The sequence below is a fragment of the Cyprinus carpio genome, chromosome A1 (genome assembly GCF_018340385.1).
Source record: "Cyprinus carpio isolate SPL01 chromosome A1, ASM1834038v1, whole genome shotgun sequence".
Taxonomy (NCBI): domain Eukaryota; kingdom Metazoa; phylum Chordata; class Actinopteri; order Cypriniformes; family Cyprinidae; genus Cyprinus; species Cyprinus carpio.
This window is the reverse complement of record NC_056572.1, coordinates 27,346,640-27,366,984: the sequence shown is the minus strand read 5'-3', so window position 1 is coordinate 27,366,984 and position 20,345 is coordinate 27,346,640. Positions and strand designations below refer to the sequence as shown.

The 20,345-nt window shown below is 37.4% G+C and overlaps 1 protein-coding gene across 3 annotated transcripts in view; it reads left to right on the top strand.

Annotated features, from left to right (window-relative positions):
* Nucleotides 1–364: 364 nt before the first annotated feature.
* fbxo41 (F-box protein 41) overlaps nt 365–20,345 on the top strand; it is a 45,643-nt gene continuing 25,662 nt past the window's right edge. Inside the window, exons 1-2 of one of the 3 annotated variants that reach the window (XM_042759925.1) lie at nt 365–521; nt 9,559–10,546. In XM_042759925.1, coding sequence (XP_042615859.1) covers nt 9,828–10,546 — 719 coding nt within the window. In that variant the 5' untranslated portion in view covers nt 365–521; nt 9,559–9,827. The other 2 variants (XM_042759933.1, XM_042759943.1) reach the window with 2 other exon arrangements.

Genomic DNA, 20,345 nt, shown 5'->3' with positions numbered 1-20,345 from the left:
AAAAGAAAAAGAGGAAGATGCTTAATCAACTCAAAATTACAGATATTATTTAAATAAGGTAACATTTTACAGATAACCTAACATTTTAAGAAACTGCTTTGGCTTTAGTACAGCGACAGTTTAAACTGTATAATGCTTTTATATTTTAGTAATTCTTTGGCATTAAAAAGTTTGAAATCCTCTGATCTATAGGCTACGACGACACATAAAATGTAGCCTACACTGTGTGGCGTACCTTCATCATCAAACCGATCCACAATAAATGCTTTTTATCATCAATATACACGGGTAAAAAAAAAAATGATTCGCAGCCACCTTTCTTAAAACCCCGACTCCAAGCAGGACAAGTAGGGCTGGTGTTCAGCTCGTTGCGGTGAGCGTCACACACGCCCCTTTTTTATTGCCCTGCGCGTCGCGACGCGTGTTCGCGCTCGTCTTCTGCTGCAGAGAGTGGCGCTCGTGACGTCATCCTGCTGGAGCGGCTGCTGGGCACGGGCGGAAAATGGGCACAGATCTGCGAGGTGAGAGGCTCACTTTCTGACACATGTAACATCGTTTGGACGGTGACAGTGGGAACTGCGTGTTTCTAGTCATTGGATTTGTTGATATTAGCAAGCGGCGGTCATGTAAGGGGCTCGAGGAGACGGATTTGTACCGCGACTCGCCTACGTTATTGGAGAAAAACGGTGAAAATCTGTTGAACCGTGGTTGCGCCGTCGGGCACGATTTTGCAGCGAGGTAACATACCTCCAAATATATGCCCATGACCGATATGCTTAAATTGCGTTTGCCATTATTATTATTTTTCATAAAATGTGGCATCTCCATGGTTAGAAGGAAAAGCGGTGGAGCCGAATGCGTTATCATTTCTCACATCCACGGACCCAAGAGACTGAGTGAGAGCATGAGCTCCATTTCTGATAATTTAGTGCCTCCACCCTTATCTTACATGACATGTTTGCCCACGAGCGCATCAGCTGTCAGTGACGCGGAGCGCAGTTCTGATTATTTAGGGAGCGATCCCATGTGAAATGATAGGTTGTGTCTCAAAACCTAGTGAGCTGCCTCACTAGAGAGTGTTTTTAGCTGCCTGCGTAAACATAGCCATGTTGTCCCCGTCCCTTTTCTGGTCGGGATGATTCCAGATTGTGTGGACCGTTAAAAGTATTTGAATCAGTTTAACAACACTTCTTGCAGTTTTGCTTCCACTCCATTTTAATAATGATGCCTGTTTGCAATCTTGTTTTAATAACTGGCATAGATATAAGGCGTTTCCCCCAAATGCACTGACTAGGCCTTTTACAGCTTATGAATAGTTACATTTAATGGTTCAAGATCGTCTTAAGTACACTGAGAGAAAAATAAATAAATAAATACAAAAAATAAAATATCTGGCCACTAAAATTGAAAACATATTTTAAATCCAACTGATGCTTTACATTTAAATAAAGTCAAAGTTGGTCTAAAATTATGACTAAAGATTGATATAGGCTAGTTGTTTTCACAAACAATACAGATTATTTTATTTCTGCTTATAACAATATCTACAATAATAACTATTTGATAGACTATGTTAAAAATGGCAATCTATAATAATAATATTAATGCAAAGTTGTTTGTCGATCTTGATGCTCACAAATTCATCTCTTTCTTTCTTTCTTTCTTTCTTGAAAGAAAGAAAGAAAGAAATGGTGGTCTTTATCAGTAGACCCAATAACCAAGTAGACAATTGTGAATATTGTTAAAATATTGGTCAAAGCAATTTGTTGCATTTATTTTGACCTATTTAAATTTACTGTTAAGAAAATTAATTGCGAGCCAAAGTAGATGTAATTTCCCTTATTATTGTAAAGAAGTCTTAAGGTTATCAGTGCTGCCACTTACTTTAGCATGGCATGATGATAATAAGACTTGATGACAATGTGATATAGTGTTATTTGCTTCTTCAGACATTAGTGGTCCCCTGTGCCTGATCTGCTATTGATCTCAAGTATGCTTAGGGCTGGTTTGTTTACCTCCTTTGTGGAGTCCAGTTTTCTCAGATTTCATGTATTTAGTCGGGGAAATGTGTAACAAGTTTGCAAAAAAGTTTGCATTATAAGACCTTTTCATCATATGTAAGACTACTGAAGACTGTAATGAGCAGTGTTTTGACAGGGGTTCAGTGAGCCTTTTGGTAGTTATCGTTGACCTTGTGTGTTCAAAAATGCTTTAAGTCCTTTAAGTATAGACAAAGATTTAATAATATTAAATATTAAGCTTTTTTTAAGTAAAAAAGAAAAAAAAAGACTTAATATTTCATATTATTAAATCTTTTTCCATACATTACAATTGCTGATTTGGCAGTTGACATATCCATAGTGACAAAGTGACACATTTATCAGTAGGCCCTAGACAAAGTTTAAAACATTATTGTAGTGCAATGATTATTTGACAGGTAAGTAGGCATTTTTCAGATTGCCTGTGATGCGTTAACATTTACACTTCAAATGCAATGAGTTCACAAGCATTTCACTGATCAGATCACAAAAACTGTTGGACCCCGATTACACCGTATTAGGGCTGACCACGTTATCAGATCATTTGAAATAGATATTAGTAAACAGCGTTAAGAAATTAGTATTTCTGCCCTTTTCTACTCCGTTCAATCAATTTGGTTGCTGAAATAATGATGTGGAATAATTATTGTTTTAGCAGAGTTGCTCAAAGTGTAATTCCAGAGAGTTCCCAGTTGCCAGTGATTTGTGTTTCTAATCTACGTGCTTTATAGAACAGTGTAAATGTGTTTAAAGTGCACAGAGTAGTGACCACAGGCTATTGATGTTGATTAAACCCAAATATTAAAATGGAAAGCACACAGAGGCGAGATAATGCAGTAGTTATGTTTGTTAATTGCATCTGTTAACACAATAATAATGTTATTTCAGTATGCCTCCTTTCCAGCAACTGAACCACAGCAAACAGTGCACTCAGTGGATGCGAATGTTTGCTAACCTGTATGGAAAATAACATAATTGTGAAATCGATTGGCATGCATCAGCTAGTGGTACACAATGGAAGTGTGAGAGGGTCTGTAGTGTTTTATTGGGATGTCTTCCCAGACTAGTGGCATGTGATGAGCTGTGGGTAATGAGGGATAATTGGTTCAGTGAAATCCCATGGATCAATAGGAGCCAGACGTGTCTTTCACCAGTGGAGCTTCAACTTTTGGAATCAACCATCCTGAGCAGCCTTGGCCTTCACTGTAATGAATTTTGCTCAGGCAGCTCCAAGGATTGTTTGCATGCTTCATACAAGCATTAGCTTTGTCCATGTGATTCTGCTGCTCTTCTAGTTGGGCTCCTTCATGTTATTTTCTTACAGTGACTTTTACCTTCTTGCCTATGCTTGAAATGGCATTCACAACCCGTTTATCAGTGGAGGTCATATGTGCTCAGAAGTTTGCTTTTGTTCCAAGAAGCTTGGACGAGAATGATATTGAGGTTTCCATAAATGTCCATATAACCAAAATTTGTTGTGGTTCTTGACACAAAGACGGCTAATGTGGTTAAACCATGTGAAAAAAAAAAAAGATTTTTGCAATACCACTAGTAAATAGAGGTACAAATTTATTAGGAAAATTAAAAATGGTCAAGATGCTTTAGACTTTTGAAACATTTTGAAACTTTTGTAATGTGTTTTTGGGTGAAACAAAATTTAACGTGACAAAACCATAAGGCAGAACTTGATTTTATCTTTTGAGAATTGATTGGATTGATTAGAAATATAAGAGAGCCCGGTGCCATCAAGAAAAATGAATATAATGAACGTGAAATGGTATTATGCATGGTACCTAATTACGCATTATACATGTAGGTAATAAGGATCAGTCAAAATCTTATTCTTGGCCGCCAAAGTATGTAGGCTTAGAATAATATGACTTTAGTTAATTTTCCTGGACTTAAAATGTACTGTATATAAATAAATATTATTGTGTTGACTCAATGGGTAAAATGACTGCATTCAGCTTGTACAAAGCCTCTTTCTATTCCATGAATAGAATTCAAATGCCATCATAAAAATTATGTAATGCAGTGATGTGTCAAGAAATACTTAGAACATTGCTATTCATGAATTTTTTTTGTGATGAACAATGACGTAGACACATGTGATTTGCATATGTATGAATCTTTCAGTAAAATGCTAACACTGTGTCCTAACCAGGAACAATGCAATACGATTTTTTCCCCATCTATGTTGAAAGCTAAAGTGACGTAATAAAATCACAGCAAATCAGATCACTAAAAATAAGGCATTGTTATTTGTGTGATTTCTCACAACACATCATTTCACGACACACAGTTTCATGCTTGCTATCCCTGGTGCTGTAGATACCATCCTTTTTATGGTTTTCCTTGTTTTCACAAATCCTGTTGGATTGGTCATATAATATCTCATGTTTCACAATCAATCACTCCCAGTCCATTTTTTAATATTTTTTTATTTTATTTTTTTATACATAACTTGAGCAGGAGGCCCAATGAGATTTGGAATGGTCATGCTTTTCATTTGTAGTGTTGCTTATGGTTAAAGGGATAATCCACCCCAGAATGAAAATTTTGCCATTAATCACTTACCCCCATGTCATACCAAACCCGTAAAAGCTTGGTTCGTCTTTGGAACACAATTTAAGATATTTTGGATGAAAACCGGGAGGCCTGTGACTGTCCCATAGACTGCCAAGTAAATAACAGGCCAAGTAATAACAATGTCAAGGTCCATAAAAGGTATGAAAGTCATCTTCAGAATACTCCATCTGCCATCAGATGTGCAATCTGGGTTATATGAAGCAACAGGAACACTTTTTGTAAGCGAAGAAAACAAAAATAACGACTTTATTCAACAATTCCTTTGTCTACAGTCTCCTGTGTCTCTCCATATCACCGTATGCTGTGTATGCTCTTCTGTATCAGCCACGCAACAAGGATGTGCTGTTTTCTTTCAAATCAAAGCTAAATACATGTAGAAACAGTGCATCCTTGTGGCGCTGATGATATAGAAGAGCATACAAAGCATATGGTCATTATTTTTGTTTTCTTCGCTTACAAAAAGTGTTCCCGTTGCTTCATATAACCCAGATTGCACGTCTGATGGCAGATGGAGTATTCTGACGATGACTTCATACCTTTTATGGACCTTGACACTGTTATTTACTTGCCAGTCTATGGGATAGTCACAGGTTTTTATCCAAAATATCTTAAATTGTGTTTCCGAAGACGAACAGAGCTTTTACGGGTTTGGAACAACATGGGGGTAAGTGATTAATGACAAAATTTTCATTTTGGGGTGGAGTATCCCTTTAAGAGCAAGTGTAATGTCAAACTGGAACATGAAAAAATAAAAATAAAAAAACGGCAAATTGAAAAAATGAAAAAATTTAGAATAGTTAAAGATTACATTTAACAGTATTATTGATTATCATCTTTTTTAAAGATTACCTTTAAAGGCATAATTCACCCAAAAATGAATTCATTCAAATCATTTACACCGTGTCTACACCAGACATGAACGGTGCAACGCAACAAAAGACAATAGAACCCATTACAATCAGTGATGCCGTCTACACTGGATGCGGCACGGTGCGATGCAACACGTCAAATCCCTGACAGTTAACTAATGCCTCATTGGATTCATGATGTACTGACACAGTATAAATGATTTGCAACAAGTGTAGACAGACTTTATCTGTTGCAGCGTGGCGTGACACAACACAACAACTGTCACATCTGATGTACAGTAGACACAGTGTTACTCTCCCTCAAGTTGTTCCAGCGCTGTATGAGTTCTTGGTAATTAAACAGTTGTTGGAAAAAAATAACCAATAAATCATAATCTGTATTTATTTATTCACAATATTAATATTTCAAATTGATAATAGCATCTTCTCTTGGAGTTCCCTGCATCCGCCAATCCATTGTCATTTACTCTCTGGATCCATTCCAACATTCTTCCTGCATTCTATGATTTATCCACTCCATCCTCCTCTCCTTGTTACCTCTCTCTGATGATTCATCATTACTGGCTGGCTTGTTTGTATCCATTTATTACTGTGCTTCACATTCTAAGCTTGTATCCGTGGCAACAGTGAACCTCCATCTTGGAAGCAGCAGTTTGTCTGCGAGACTCAAACGGCTCTCTCTCTGTCATCAAGGTCAGAGCTGATTGCAGGAATGTTGATCGTGATGTAGCATCAAAGCAGCCACTTTCATAACCTCTGACAGCACCGGGCTGTTTCCTAGGCTTAAATTGCTGCTGTTAAAAGAACCCTCTTATGGTTTTAGTTATGCTTTTACTGTTAATGCTTTCTAAGAAGGCCTTAATCAAAGTCTTTTGTTATACCATTATGGATCTGAGACGAGAGTCTTCAAGCCCCATTAGTAATGACAAGGTTTTCTCTGTCTCCTCGGCTAAGGAGGAAGGAGGTTATCAAGAGCAACAAACCCAGAGAGAGATCATTTGTGGCACAATAGGGACAAGACCAACAACAACCAAGTGCCTATAATGATGTGCACTCCTGACAGAATGACATCTGAAGACATCCACATAATGAATCTGATTGCACAGATTCTCATGTGTTTCCTCTCTTTCAAATGTGTGTCACAATGGATGATATAATGACGATGCTCTTAAATCAGCAAGGACCCTCAGAGAAAGAGATGATGTGTTGTACCCTGTGGGAGTTTGAAGAACCAAGGTCAGCACATGTGGTCGAGGTTTTGACACGATTGTTTAAGCGTGTTGTCAGCTTTGTTTTCCCTCTTTTACTTTTTAAGCAATGAGATGTAGTCCAGTCAATCCAGTGTATCTTTTGGTCATTTGATTTTCTACTTAAAAAGAAATAAGGAGAAATGAGAAACGGTTTGATTTTCGTTTTTTAGTTTTGTTTAAGAAATGGAAAACAAAAATTTAGCTGGATTTTTCGTACTTTTGTTCATGGGTAAAAAAATGAGATTTTGCTTTAATATTTGTTTTGAATGTGTGGGCGGCACTGAAACCCCCCTTTCGTCTCGCACTGATACACAGCGACCGCGAGCTCAGTTCATTTTCAACAGGAGAGAAGTGGCAGGCGAGCTGAGTTTATTAATCCTTAAAAGATAAATGAATAAGTTATATATATATAATTTTTTTGTTTGTTTTTTTCACGGCTGGTGCATGCTATTGACAAAACATGACCACATTACAGATAATGAGCTCAGACACCTCTCGTTGGTTTCATATGAATTACATAAACATTTATTTTACAACAGAGTTTTGTAACGTTTTGTTGTTATTGAGGGTGTCTTAACCTGTTAGTAACCTACTTGTTGTGCTCTTCAAGATATAGCTTCAGTTGCTGTTGTTTGTAATAGCAAATGAAGACATGTTACCTGTGAGGTTTTTCTTAAATAGGCATAGAGTAAATTGAGTAGGCTAAAAATGAGTAGGCTATCATAGGCATATTCCATGTAGTTGTAGATCACATACAGTATAATTCAAATGCCATTAAATAAAGTAATTTCTGTTTTGTCAATAGCATGCCTCAGCCGTTTTAAAAAAAATACAAAAATAAATATATATATAAAATCATATAATTTCTTAATCAAAATGAAAAAACGATTTCTCATTTCTCTTTATTTCTTTTTAAGTAAAAGATACACGGACCTGCTTAAGGTGGTTTACTGGTCTTGACTGGTTTAAGCAGGTTTAGCATGTCTCCCAAACTAACTGATAATTTTAAAACCATTATGGCAATATTGAACAATGGCATCATTTAAAATAATTAGTTTAGTAGAAGTCTTTACTGTCACTTTTTATCAATTTAATGCATCCTTGCTGATAAAAAGTATTAATTTATTTTATTTAAAGCTTACTGATTCCAAAATTTTGAATGGTAGTGTATATTTATATGACATATATGTATGAATTATAATTTTTTTATATTAACATTTTTAATTATTATTATTTTTTCATGTTTTGCACTGTATCATTGGTGATTTGTTTCCTTAGATTATGAATGACAGCTCATTCATTCCTTTATAAGGGCATGAACATTTGGACTTTTTATTCTTTTCTCAATACTGGGAATCAAATTGTGATTTATATGTCAATTGATTGGTTTTGCTCTGGGATTAAAAATAATTAATGAAGAAATTCTATTCTGAACATGAACAGAATAAACTTCTGGAGCCAAGACTGCTGGACAATTAAGTGGTTGCCATTCCACTCTATAATATTGCTTGCTAAATGCACTGTGCATGACCTGCTTTGGTAGATTATTTGATTCAGTATCTTGGATTAATTTTGGGGAATTGTGCTCATCTAATCCCCAACTGAATGAATATGATTTGCTCTTTCACTGTAGCCTCAGGCTGAAATTCATTCCAGGATCATGTGTGCAGGATAAATACTCATCATTTCCGTTTCATGCTCATTCTTATCTGCAGTGTTCACAGTACTGTTGGAATGAAAAGCGTGGGAATTGGAACAGTATAGAAGACTGAGGTACACTAATGGGGATTAATTACACCTTTTGACTTGATTTATGTTGATGAAGTGTCTCTTTGGAAATAGGTAGATGAACTATCATGCCACTTGACCTACTACCAATAATTTCACACAATAGGTGCCTCCTTTGCAGTGTTATTAAGCTTCTAAGAGATTGTTCCTTGAACTATTGCCAAACATTACATTGAGTAATCACCTTGTAGTGTGGCATGTTTAAGGATATACTTACTTGATCTAGGACTGGACAAAATATGTTCATTTCCATTAGTGCATAGACATGCATATTCAGCTAAATCAGCTCCACGCGATTCTATTCTCAGTTCCTAAAAGGCTGAAACCACTCACAGAGATTAGTAGACTTAAAATCGTTTACTTCTCAACTCGTGTTTTAGATTGTCCTGTGGCTGTTTTATCATTGTACACTTAATTCACTCCCATGATGCTAGTTCATGCATGTAGAATAGTGGAAAGTTGTTAGAATTGACAAAATTAATGCAGATTTCAGGAATAGAGATTTATATTTAACCCATGGATTTGTTATATATTTGCAGCATACTGCAATTTTCACAAATAAAGATAAATTCCTCAAATGAGCTGATATCAGCTATTATGTTCGTCAAGTTGCAAGCAAAGCATGTCTACACATCCTGTTCTCACTGGGTTTGCTAAACATCAGAAGCAGAAAGCTTGAAAGAATATTTCAGTAATGGCAAAATCAAACCAAAATTGGGATGCACAATATTGGTAGTCATATTATCGGTGCATAAATGTGACTTTTGAATGTCATCTATATTGTTCCAATAAGTAAAATAGACCAGTACATTTAAACTGATAAATTAGAGCCAAATGATAATGGACCCAACATTATTTCTGTTTGGGCTACATATTGTTAATATACCTTTCAAACCTTACAATTTCCCATAACCCCATAACAACGAATATTCAAGCAATAACTTATAATTACTATAAATATAACCAGTTTACTGTATGCATTAATATTTGTTCATTTTGTGTGTCTTTTCTCTCTTTTACTAGGACAAAAGATTTGGACTGTGAGGAAAACAGATTAAGTGCCAGAAAAAGGCCTGACAATAGTCAAGATCTTATTGAAGATCTAAATCAAGAACTTATGACTCAGAATGAGCATGTGTGGTGATCCCCTGTTCCTTGCTCAGCCCGTAGCAAACCCAGTGCACCTGAGATGAGTGGTCCTCTTTGGTGCCCAGCCGCTGTCCCTGCCTGCTCTTGGCAGTGCTTGGTGGTGTGAGCAGATTGCTCCATCCTGGCATCCACGGGAGCGTGGAATGGCCTCTTTGGACCTGCCGTACCGTTGTCCTCGCTGTGGGGAACACAAGCGATTTCGAAGTCTGTCCTCTCTGCGCGCCCATCTGGAGTACAACCACACCTACGAGACCCTGTATGTGCTGTCCAAGTCCAACAGCATATGCGATGCCGCTGCGCTACTCCCCCTAGTGGCCGACGGAGCCCTTGCTGCCGAATCCCGTTTTCCGTATCGCGAACTGCCCTGCCCTGGTGAAGAGCTCAGGCTTGCGACTTCGTCTACTGCTTGCTACCTGCCCAATGTGGAGTTTCCTCTGGGTGAGATCTTGGTGAAGACAGCCATGAGCTCTGGCGACGCCTTGTCCTCCACAGGGAACAATGCGGTGGCAGTGGCCGCTAATGTGGCTGCTAGTGCGGTGGAGGCAGCTTATGAAGAGGGTCTGGCTCGGTTGAAAGCTCGAGCGTTTGAGAGGCTCGAGCTAGACGAGAGGCTCGAGAAGTTGTCAGAGGAGGTGGAGCAGAAGATCGCGGCGCGTGTCGGCCGTCTGCAGGCGGAGCTGGAGAGGAAAAGCTTGGAGCTGGAAAAGGCAACGCTGGAGAGCGAGAGGCTCAGTCAGGAGAAGCAAGACCTGGAGGACAAGGCCACAGCGCTTTCGCGGCAAGTGGACGTGTCTGTGGAGATGCTGGCTAGCCTTAAGCAGGATCTGGTTAACAAGGACCAGGAGCTCTCACACAAACAACAGTAAGTTACAGGCGTCCCACCTTGTTGCATGACCATCCCCTTAGAATGAGGAAAAAGTGGCTTTTGATGGAAGAAATAATGAGAAATGTTCTTGACTGCTTGGACCTTGCTGTTTTTGCTCAAAGGCTTGATTCACTCTAGGGTTCTCCAACACAGGTTGCTTTGTGGAGCGGGCAGCGCTTTCACGAAAGAAGAAATGCTAAATTTGTTTTCGACAGCTATATGGGTTAGCCTCATTTAGATAAAGCAATTGAACAAGACTGCTCTGTTGCAGGCTTTTCATGTCCGTGGTTGTTTCATGTGCTTTATTGGCGTGACAAATGTTTGTACATTTGTAAAGCTTAGCTGGATGCAGAATAATGCAGAACAAAATTCTGTCATCATTTACTCACCCTCATGGCGTTTCAAAACATACATTCTTTTACGGAACACAAAGGAAATTATTTTGAGAGTCTGTGTTATTGGTCACCAAAACTGTCTTTCAGCATTCTTCAAAATATCTTCTTTTGTGTTCTGCAGAAAAAAAGATATAAAGGTTTGTCATGGGGGTGAGCAAACAATGGCAGAATTTTTAATTTTTTATGGACTATCCCTTAATGCTGTTTCCTGAAGGTTTGTGCTCCTGTGATCTGCAGATGTTTTTATTGACTTTGCCTAAGAGTTGATGAACTACCCTACACCCTACGGCCATTGCCTTTAATTGCCAGTGTCTTTCACCAGTCTACTCTACAGTTATAATGGCAATGGCACCAACTTCCTTGCTGTATTCCTCTGTAGCAGCTCCTGCTGAGTCTCAGATATGTGTTTATGTTGATGTTATCATGGTAAGATTCACTGCCACCCTGAGAAAAAGTGATACATTGAGTCCATTAGATAACTTGTATTTCAGTGGGTTTTTTGTTGGATGTTATGAGCTTAAAACTTTGATTTCTAAGCAGTGTGAAGGCATGAAATGTTATGATTTAAAGATTGCATATCACCAAGCCTTTTCAATCCCAATTTATGGTTACAAAGCCTTTTTAGTTTCACAACATCTGATTTCCTTTCTGACCAAAAGCCAGAAAATTACAAATGACAGTTTTCAAATAGTTTTAAAGTATAAAATTCTAACAATATTGAGTATAAAAGCTTTCAAATTGTATTTTGGTTGTCAAGAATGAATAGGGGAAAAAAAGGAAGAAAAATACTATAAAATGATTCTTTGTTAAAGTCATTCAAATAAAATATCACCTCTCCCAAAATGATTTTCATTTGATATACTACAATACGGCAATTGAGCTTTTGGAGTGGTCTGAGTATAGAGACTCATATGCTGTGGGATATTCTCAGCAGGACTTCATCTTAAATATACACCCGCTGTGATTGATTTGTAGCTGCCTGTGGATTCGAGCTTTCTTGAGAAACCGGTCACGCACTGCTGGCAGGTATAAAAAAGAGGCCTCATTTCTCTTTTACGTCTTTCACCTCTCTGTTTTTTGACCCTCAATACCCTTCCTCCATTCTCTTTTTATTCCCTCTCACTGTCACCTCGATCTTGTTAGCGTCTCATATCCCATCTGATCTCTGTTTCTCCTCTGCAGACTCTGGCTTCTTCTCTCAGTTACTGATTTTTGCTTTATTTTCCTATCATGTGTGTCTCCTCTGGAGCTTTCAAGCTAAATCTTCAGACTATTCTAACTTGGTGTGCTACAGTTTATGAACTGATCACATTTACTGACTTGTAACTTCAAGGCTTTTAAAAACATTTTTAAACTTTCTAGCCAGACCTGCTTTATAGGCAACAGCTGCCTTGTTGTGGCATAGCATTTGTTCATGCTTCAAATTAACTAATGATCATCCTTAAATTCATTACTTGCTCATTTGAGTCACAGTGTCCTGTTTAGCTATTTTAAATGTAAATAGATAGATCCAGTGTCCATGGCTGCCATTGTTATGCAAACTTAGGTTTGTGGATCATGATTAATTCATCTTTCTTGCAGTCAGAGTCTAATGTGTGAATTACAGATTGATATACTATGTGTGTGTGTGTGTGTGTATGTTTAGTATTCAGTTCATAAGAGGGCTCATATAATAACCTCTCTGCATTTGCAAACAAATCTCTGCTTATGTTCTCTTTCTGCTTTCTCTGTGACCTATCCTGTCATAGCGATGATGAAATTTACAGGACAGGCACAGTTTGAGGACATGAGCTTGTTGGCATAGAATAGTAGTGATGCATTGAAAATTTAGCAACTGATATTGGTTCTGAAACCAAAAACTCATGTTTTAAAAATTCTATAAAATGTAATTTTTCATATTGCCTTATCATTGTTCAAATGCGGTCAGATGCATAAAAACAGCTTGTAAACACCATGCCATGTAATTTTACACTCGCTAGTTAGTTAGAAAAAAGGAGAACTCTGTAGAGGAGCATTTTGCTAAATATTTGCACTATATTACATACACATATTTTTACTGAACTTGTTGATGTTATTTAATGGGTTTTTGAATAAATTTGAATAAATAAATAAATAAATAAATAAATAAATTGTGAAATTTAAATGTTCATATACAACATTTTTTGTTTTTATTTTAGTGTTGATTATTAAATAAATTAACTGATTATTAAACTTTCAGCTAAATGAAAACTTTGTTTCAGTAAATTAAAAATTATTTCTGGTGCATCACTAGTCTAGATGTCTCTTTGTACATTTTGTAACAAGCAAATAAATAAGTCTGCTACTTGTATGAGGGTCAGGTGTGTACTAAAGCAATTTAGTCAAGCTAATAATCTGTAATACTTCCAAGCATTCCAAGAGCCTCATTTTACCCTCCTCTAATTTTATCTCATTAACCACTCTTGTTTCTTCTGTTACTTGCATCTAATTATTATTCATATTGTCTGGAGACTGTGTGTTGCTTACAGCCTTACACAATCAATTACTATTCTGAATACAGTGTGTCACTGATTAGCCATCTGCTGCAATTTTTATGTGCAGTTGAAATAATTGTCACTGCGTTAGTGCAGGGGAAAGGTAAATATCAGATGTTCGATTCCTATTTCCAGACAACGTCTTTGTTTCTCATCTGTCCATGTCTGATGCCCTGCATCAGTATTTTTTTGGGCTTAACGCATAGTGTTTACAGTCTTATAGTGTTAAATAAAGTCTTTTTTTGAATTACACTACATAAGTTGTAGAGAATTTGCTTCAGCTCAGAAAATTCACGTTCATGCCAGGGCCGTAACCACCATAGACATTGAGGGGGACAAATCCCCCCACCCCCAATAATTAAAAGTGGCCAAACTGTCCCCCACAGTATTTGAAATTCTTGCATTGATCTGCTGCACTCCATTACTCAGCGCTCTTGTTAGGATGACAAAAACCTTTGAAAGTTATATCTTCAGCCTGCTCTGCCTCTGCGGTCTAACAGCGCTCATCAATGTCACAATAACTGAGATGGCCAATCAAATCAAAGTAGGCGGGTTTTACCATTCACAGAAGCAGATGTTGAAACAAGATATCGAGCTAAGATGTGGAAGTTGCAAATCATTTAATATTAGTCCACTGTTTTTGGTTTCCATATTGGTTTCCTATTTTAATATAGTTTAAAATGTAATTTATTTCTGTGACGCAGCGCTGAATTTTCAGCATCAGTAGGCAACTCCAGTCTTCAGTGTCACATGATCCTTCAGAAATCATTCTAATATGCTGATTTATTTACAATATTGAAACTAATTTTTAGTTTTAGTTTTTTTTTTGGAACCTCTAATACTTTTTATTTTTTCATTATTTGATGAATAAAAGGATAAAAATAATAGTATTTATTCAAAATCTTTTAGCAAAATTCATAATCTTTTCTAACAATATATTTCTTTACTATCACTTTTTATCCATGTAACACATCCTTGCTGGATAAAAGTATTAATTTCTTTTAAAAAAAAAAAGAAGAAGAAGAAGAAAGAAAGAAACAATTTACTGACCCCAAACTTCTGAATATTTTTTATTTTTAATAAACATTGTTCCTTTTAACTTTTTATTTACCAATGAATCCTTAAAGAAAGTACCACAGGTCCCAAACAATATGAAGCAGCATATATGTTTCCAACCTTGAATTCTGAAGGGGGACTGGAGTAATAATGCTGAAAATTCAGCTTTGTTTCACAGGAATTAATTATATTAAAGTATATTAAAATATAAAACTGTTATTTTAAATTGCAATAATATTTAACAAAATTATGTTTTTTTCTGTATTTTTGATCAAGTAAATGCAGCCTTGATGAAAGAAATATATTTAAAAAACATTAAAAAATGTACTGATTCCAAACTTTTTGAAGGCGGTGTGTGTGTGTGTATGTGTGTGTGTGTATATCAAACTTATACATTTAATAACTGATTGGTATTAAGTGAGGTTATAGGTATTTTGTACTATTATTATTTTTTTGATGTTTTATCAGATGTAGGTTTGCACATTACATCTGTACTCATTTTATTTCATACTGTATTGACTAATATTCCAGAACATCTTGTATTAGTCATCTCACCTTACATGAATGAAATATCATTCTTTAAATCTGAATTAAATGGCTTATTAAATTTAAGTAACATTCTTTGTTGTAGCAATAAAAGGCATTATTTTCAGATGTATCTGACAGCCAACCAATAGTTGTTCCCATGGAAAGCAGTCTGGAAAACGTCTCAGGTTATGAAATGCAACCATGGTTACCTGAGAATAGGGAACGAGACGCTGCATCCACTAGAGAAGAGGTCCTCAACCACATTCCTGGAGGACCTCCAACACTGCCATTTTTGCATGTCTCCTTTGTCTGACACATCCATTTCAAGTGTGTGAGTCTCTACTAATGAGCAGGTGACATGAATCAGGTGTGTTTGATTAAATGTACAGTGATGGGGGTCCTCCAGGAATGTTGTTGAGAACCACTGCCCTAGAGGGTGCTATGGGGAATGCCTCTGGCATGACCGGTGTCTGAAACATGAGTCTAAACATGATAATGAACTTGACATTGGCAGGCGGTAGCCTATGACATCACAACTGGTGCGGCCGAGAGTATAAAAGGGCACCTGTGAAATACATCATCTACTTCTTGTCTGAAGGAGATGTACTGTACGCAGGAATGCCTGAAGCATGGCAAAGGGATGCAGCATCTCGATCCCTATTCTAAGGGAACCATGGTTACATGTGTTACCTGAGATGTTCCCTTTTGAAAACGAATTTGCACTGAGTCCCCTAGAGGGTGCTAACGGTATACCCATGCATGCTGAAGGGATGAGTGCCTTATTGGCTAAGTCAAAGACTCAAAGGAGTCCTCACCACTGCACCAGCAATACGATCATAGACCGGAGCTTCTCAAGAACGGAGGCCTCAACAAGAGAGAAGAAGCCTAACTACATTCTTATTCAGGCCAGAGTCAAAGGAGGCTCACAGAAAGCCTAACACATAGAGCTAACTGGCCTCTGCAGAGTGGAGGCCTAAATAAACCACCTCTTAAATGAGAGGCGACCTAGCAAGACTCCACACTAAGGTCAGTAGCCAAGGAGGCTCCCAGAGAGCCCAACAGCTTAGCGTACTACCCTACTGAGAGAGGAGCTACCAACGCCCCACACTCAGTATATCTTGTAAGGAGCCTCAAAAGGAGACTAATACTTACCATTACTCTTTGAGTAGAGCTCTGGGGAGCGAAGGCCTCAACAAGATTATGGTGCTCTTACCATAAACATGGATTTTAGTGAAGGCACGAAATGCGTTTCAGCATGACGACACTCTAAAACTAGAGGAGGCCTAACTATGCCCCATGCTCAGGACATCTTGTAATTAGGTTCACAGAAAGCCTGCTACTCACAGATGCTGTCCTAGCAGAGCTATGGCGAGCGGAGGCCTCATTGAAGATATCTCTCTGGCCTGACGATGCTCGCAGTATATGGCTGAGCTCTAGCAACGGAGGCCTCAGCATAACGACTCTCTAAAATGAGAGGAGGCCTAACTATGCCCCACGCTCAGGACACCTTGTAAGGTGGTTCACATAGAGCCTCCTTGCGGAGCTCTGCACTGGTCTCTTGCGAGGTTGAGCAGCACCATCATAGAATTCAGTTCCCCAGACTTTGTTCCTGAAGTAAAAATCCTGTTCATTTTCTCTATACGAGAATTGATTTTGAACAATAACTTTTAAAGACACACCTGCAGTGAGCTACAGGGTTGTTAATCAATGGTATATTATTTTGTTGAAGCCATCAGCCAGCATTATTTCAAGTTGGTTGGTTTTTTATATATTCTTGATAAATAGAGGAATTCCTGGTGAAAACTACATTACCAATGATATTGCATAGAAATCTCCAAATCGTACAAAGCACTGTGATCCCATGGAGCACTGCGAATTGCGCAATAGTCAATTTCCGCTTAAATATATTTTATGCATAATATAAATATTTTGCAATAAAATTTATTTTGTTTAAATAAAATATTTCTATTTTTAATTAGCCTATTTAAATCTATAGTTTATATTATTGTTTTTAATTTGATTGTCCTTCACCGTGTTTCAGGGGATTGTAGTTTTTTGTTTTTTTTTCCCTCCTCATTAAAGCAGTTAAGTAAACTGTCTTGTGCTTTTGTGTCTGATTTTCAAATACGATTTTGCTTTTTGGAACCACTTGAACTCAAAAATAGACACACACTCTGTCATCTCTCTGTACACTGTGTTCTCAGCGCTACATTCAGACTGAGTTCTCTCATACATTCCAGTTGAACCTTGAGGTGTGACCTCGAGTTGAGATATTAATAAATAGTTATTTGGTCTTAGTTATAAAGAGGTTGCGTGCTTGGGAATGTGTATGTTTGTGCTCATTAGAAAAGGGTAAGTTTATTAGCAGACACATGCTAGAGCACTTTCAAACAGCCGTACCTAGTTTAAATTCTCAGAGTGAATCTGAAAGCCAGGGTATCTTTCTCAGCTTGCTTTGCTTGTAGCATATTGGAATTTAGATATCAGCATTAAGCTGCCTTTTCACTATCTCCAATAAATGACAAACCGGAAGTCATTAATTTCCAGTGGAGATAAGCCATATGCAAAGGCAGTTTTCAGATCTGATTTGAGCATTGGATGCCACCACCAGAGATCATTAATGGTCATTCACTATGGTGAATAAGTGAAGGTTAATGTTTCATTTTTGTTCTGTGTTTTTTGGACTTCTGTTATTAATTTTTGTTCATGTTAGCCCCTGTATCCTTGGTTTCTGATTATGGGCTTGTTTGTTGCCCTAGTTTGTTCTCATGTGTTGTCACATTTACCTGTTGTTTGCACCTTGTCTCATTTGGTTCCTTGTTTGTTCCTTTATATATACAAATATAGTTATATTTAACTTTAAATATATATAGTTTTAAGCAACAAAAATGTCTTTGTACTTGTTTAGAGTTTTGTGTGTTTCTTAACCCTCTTCAAACAAGCTCTCATGAACTCTTTCCCCAATATTTACGGAATTTTCTGTAATGTTTAAGACAAAGCTAATTCCCCGCCATTTACTTTGTGTTTTCACTGGTGTATGGTAGGAGGCGCTATAACACATCTTATGAAAGAGTATTGAATGTCTGGGTCAAAACACGGGGAAGAAGCAGAAGAAAAACGCGATCGTGTATGTAATCAGATTCATATGTAAAATAATGCATAAAACAGCATATAAAGCAAAACTTCCTAACGTTACAGAATGAAATGTCGATCCAGGACATGGTATACCGTGCAAGCTTTGGATGTGTTGATGGAAGCGACCTATAACATCTATGTTTTGATTATTGTTCTGAATCTGATCCAGATGTAGTCTTTAACAAAAAAAGTGTTGATAAAAAAGATTGCATGAAGCTAGAATAAACAGTTTTTTTGTTTAAAACAGAGACTCTGTGCTTTGTTTTGAAATATTGCATGTTCAGATATTCATAAAACAAAATATTCTGGGTGCCAATAACTTTTGTGGAAATGATCAAAAATGCTGGTGGTGGCTAGCAAAGTTTTAAAAAATGCAGGCAGGGAAAGAGTTAATGTGGGCATCTGTCATTATTAGGGTTGCTTTTTTTTTCTCTCTTATCCTTGTTCTGTCTCTGTATGTTTTTTGTCTGTGAAACACTGGCCTAGGCCATTGTTGCTACCATATGGACAAACTTAGTTTCCAAAAAATTCAAGCCACACAAAGTAGGCCTACACATTGTTAGAAAAATCTGGCTGCAAATGTGCAATACTTGCATACTATGCAGGTGATCAAATTTACGTTACATACACTGTATGCATACCCTAGCACACATATACATATAAACTAAATAATTAAGGGGGCTTAACTGGGTTTAAAAGGTAGAGATTTTTCTGGTTAGCATGGCTCTGTTAGCCCCTGCTGGTAGATGCTCTAACTACATCTGGTTCTAAAAGCATCTTCATTGACAGCCAAAATTACCATGCATGGGGCATATGACTGAAACTATTAAAACTGGAATTTGGTGCAGGATATATCAAACCGATAGTTGCTAAAAACTGCTAGCATTTATCACCTAAAATTTGCATACACCCTTGCATACAACATGAGTCATCATTACTTTTTGTATTTTTTTTCCAGAGAGAAAGACTACTATTTTGGTAAAACTGCATATATGTGCATATGTAGGTGTATACTCACATAGAGACTAAAATCCACAAAACTTCATTTCTGATTCCCTGGGGGAATACAAGCACACACTGAGCACAGTGTTGCTCTCCCTTGAGAGGCCCCACACATTATGGGTAGATAAACAGATTTATCAAGCTGACCGGTGAAATTAGGTGCCAGCCTTTTAATTATTGAAAAGTCACTACTGCAGTTTAAGATGGTGAGGGGCAGAGGCAGATGTAATGTTTGCGGATGTGTGCGTGGTATAGCACAGCGGTCCACAACCTTTTTAGCGCCACGGACCAGTTTAATGTCAGACAATATTTTCACGGACCGGGCTTTAAGGTGTGACGGATAAATCCAACAAAATAAAATGATGGCATAAAAAATGTGGTATATTGTAAATATAATAATAAACATAAATCCACTGTGTATTCGTATGCAACTTTATTAGCAGCGTCCTCATAACATCACGCCAACAACATAACATGAATAACATCCTCTCTGCCCCCTAACCCTAATGCTCAGTTTTTTATATATAAAAAAGATATTTTATTAGCGAGTACATCATGAATCCATTTTCCAAACCGTGTTTTTGTCTTATCCCAAATCACTACGGTACACCTATAATAAGTGTTTATATTCGGACTATTTTAGTTTGGTTGGGGTCGGCAATGCTGCAGAGTAGCACAGTACCTGCGTGACTCGCCATAGATGTAAACAGAGAGAAGTAGCTCTGGCTACAATGTTCTTCCGCCAGATGCGAGCCCCAAAAGTTACCGACTATGGTTTTGGTGTGAGTTGTTTATATTTTTTTGTTGTGCGGGGTGGTAAATGATGAAGCGGGGAGGTGTAGGTGTGCGGGGCGGGGGTTTTGGGGAACTGTTGTATAGCACAGTCAACACACGCCACTCTTCCCTGCCTCCACATAACTGGTTAGTTTACATAAATTAGTTTACACTGTTGATTGACTTTCATTCTCTCTGCTGTTGGTAAACAAAAACAATGTTGACCTTTAAAAGGGTCATATGATGCGATTTCAAATTTTCCTTTCTCTTTGGAGTGTTACAAGCTCTTGGTGCATAAAGAAGATCTGTAAAGTTGCAAAGACTAAAGTCTCAAATCCAAAGAGATATTCTTTATAAAAGTTGAGACTCGTCCAGACCCCCCTGAAACGGCTC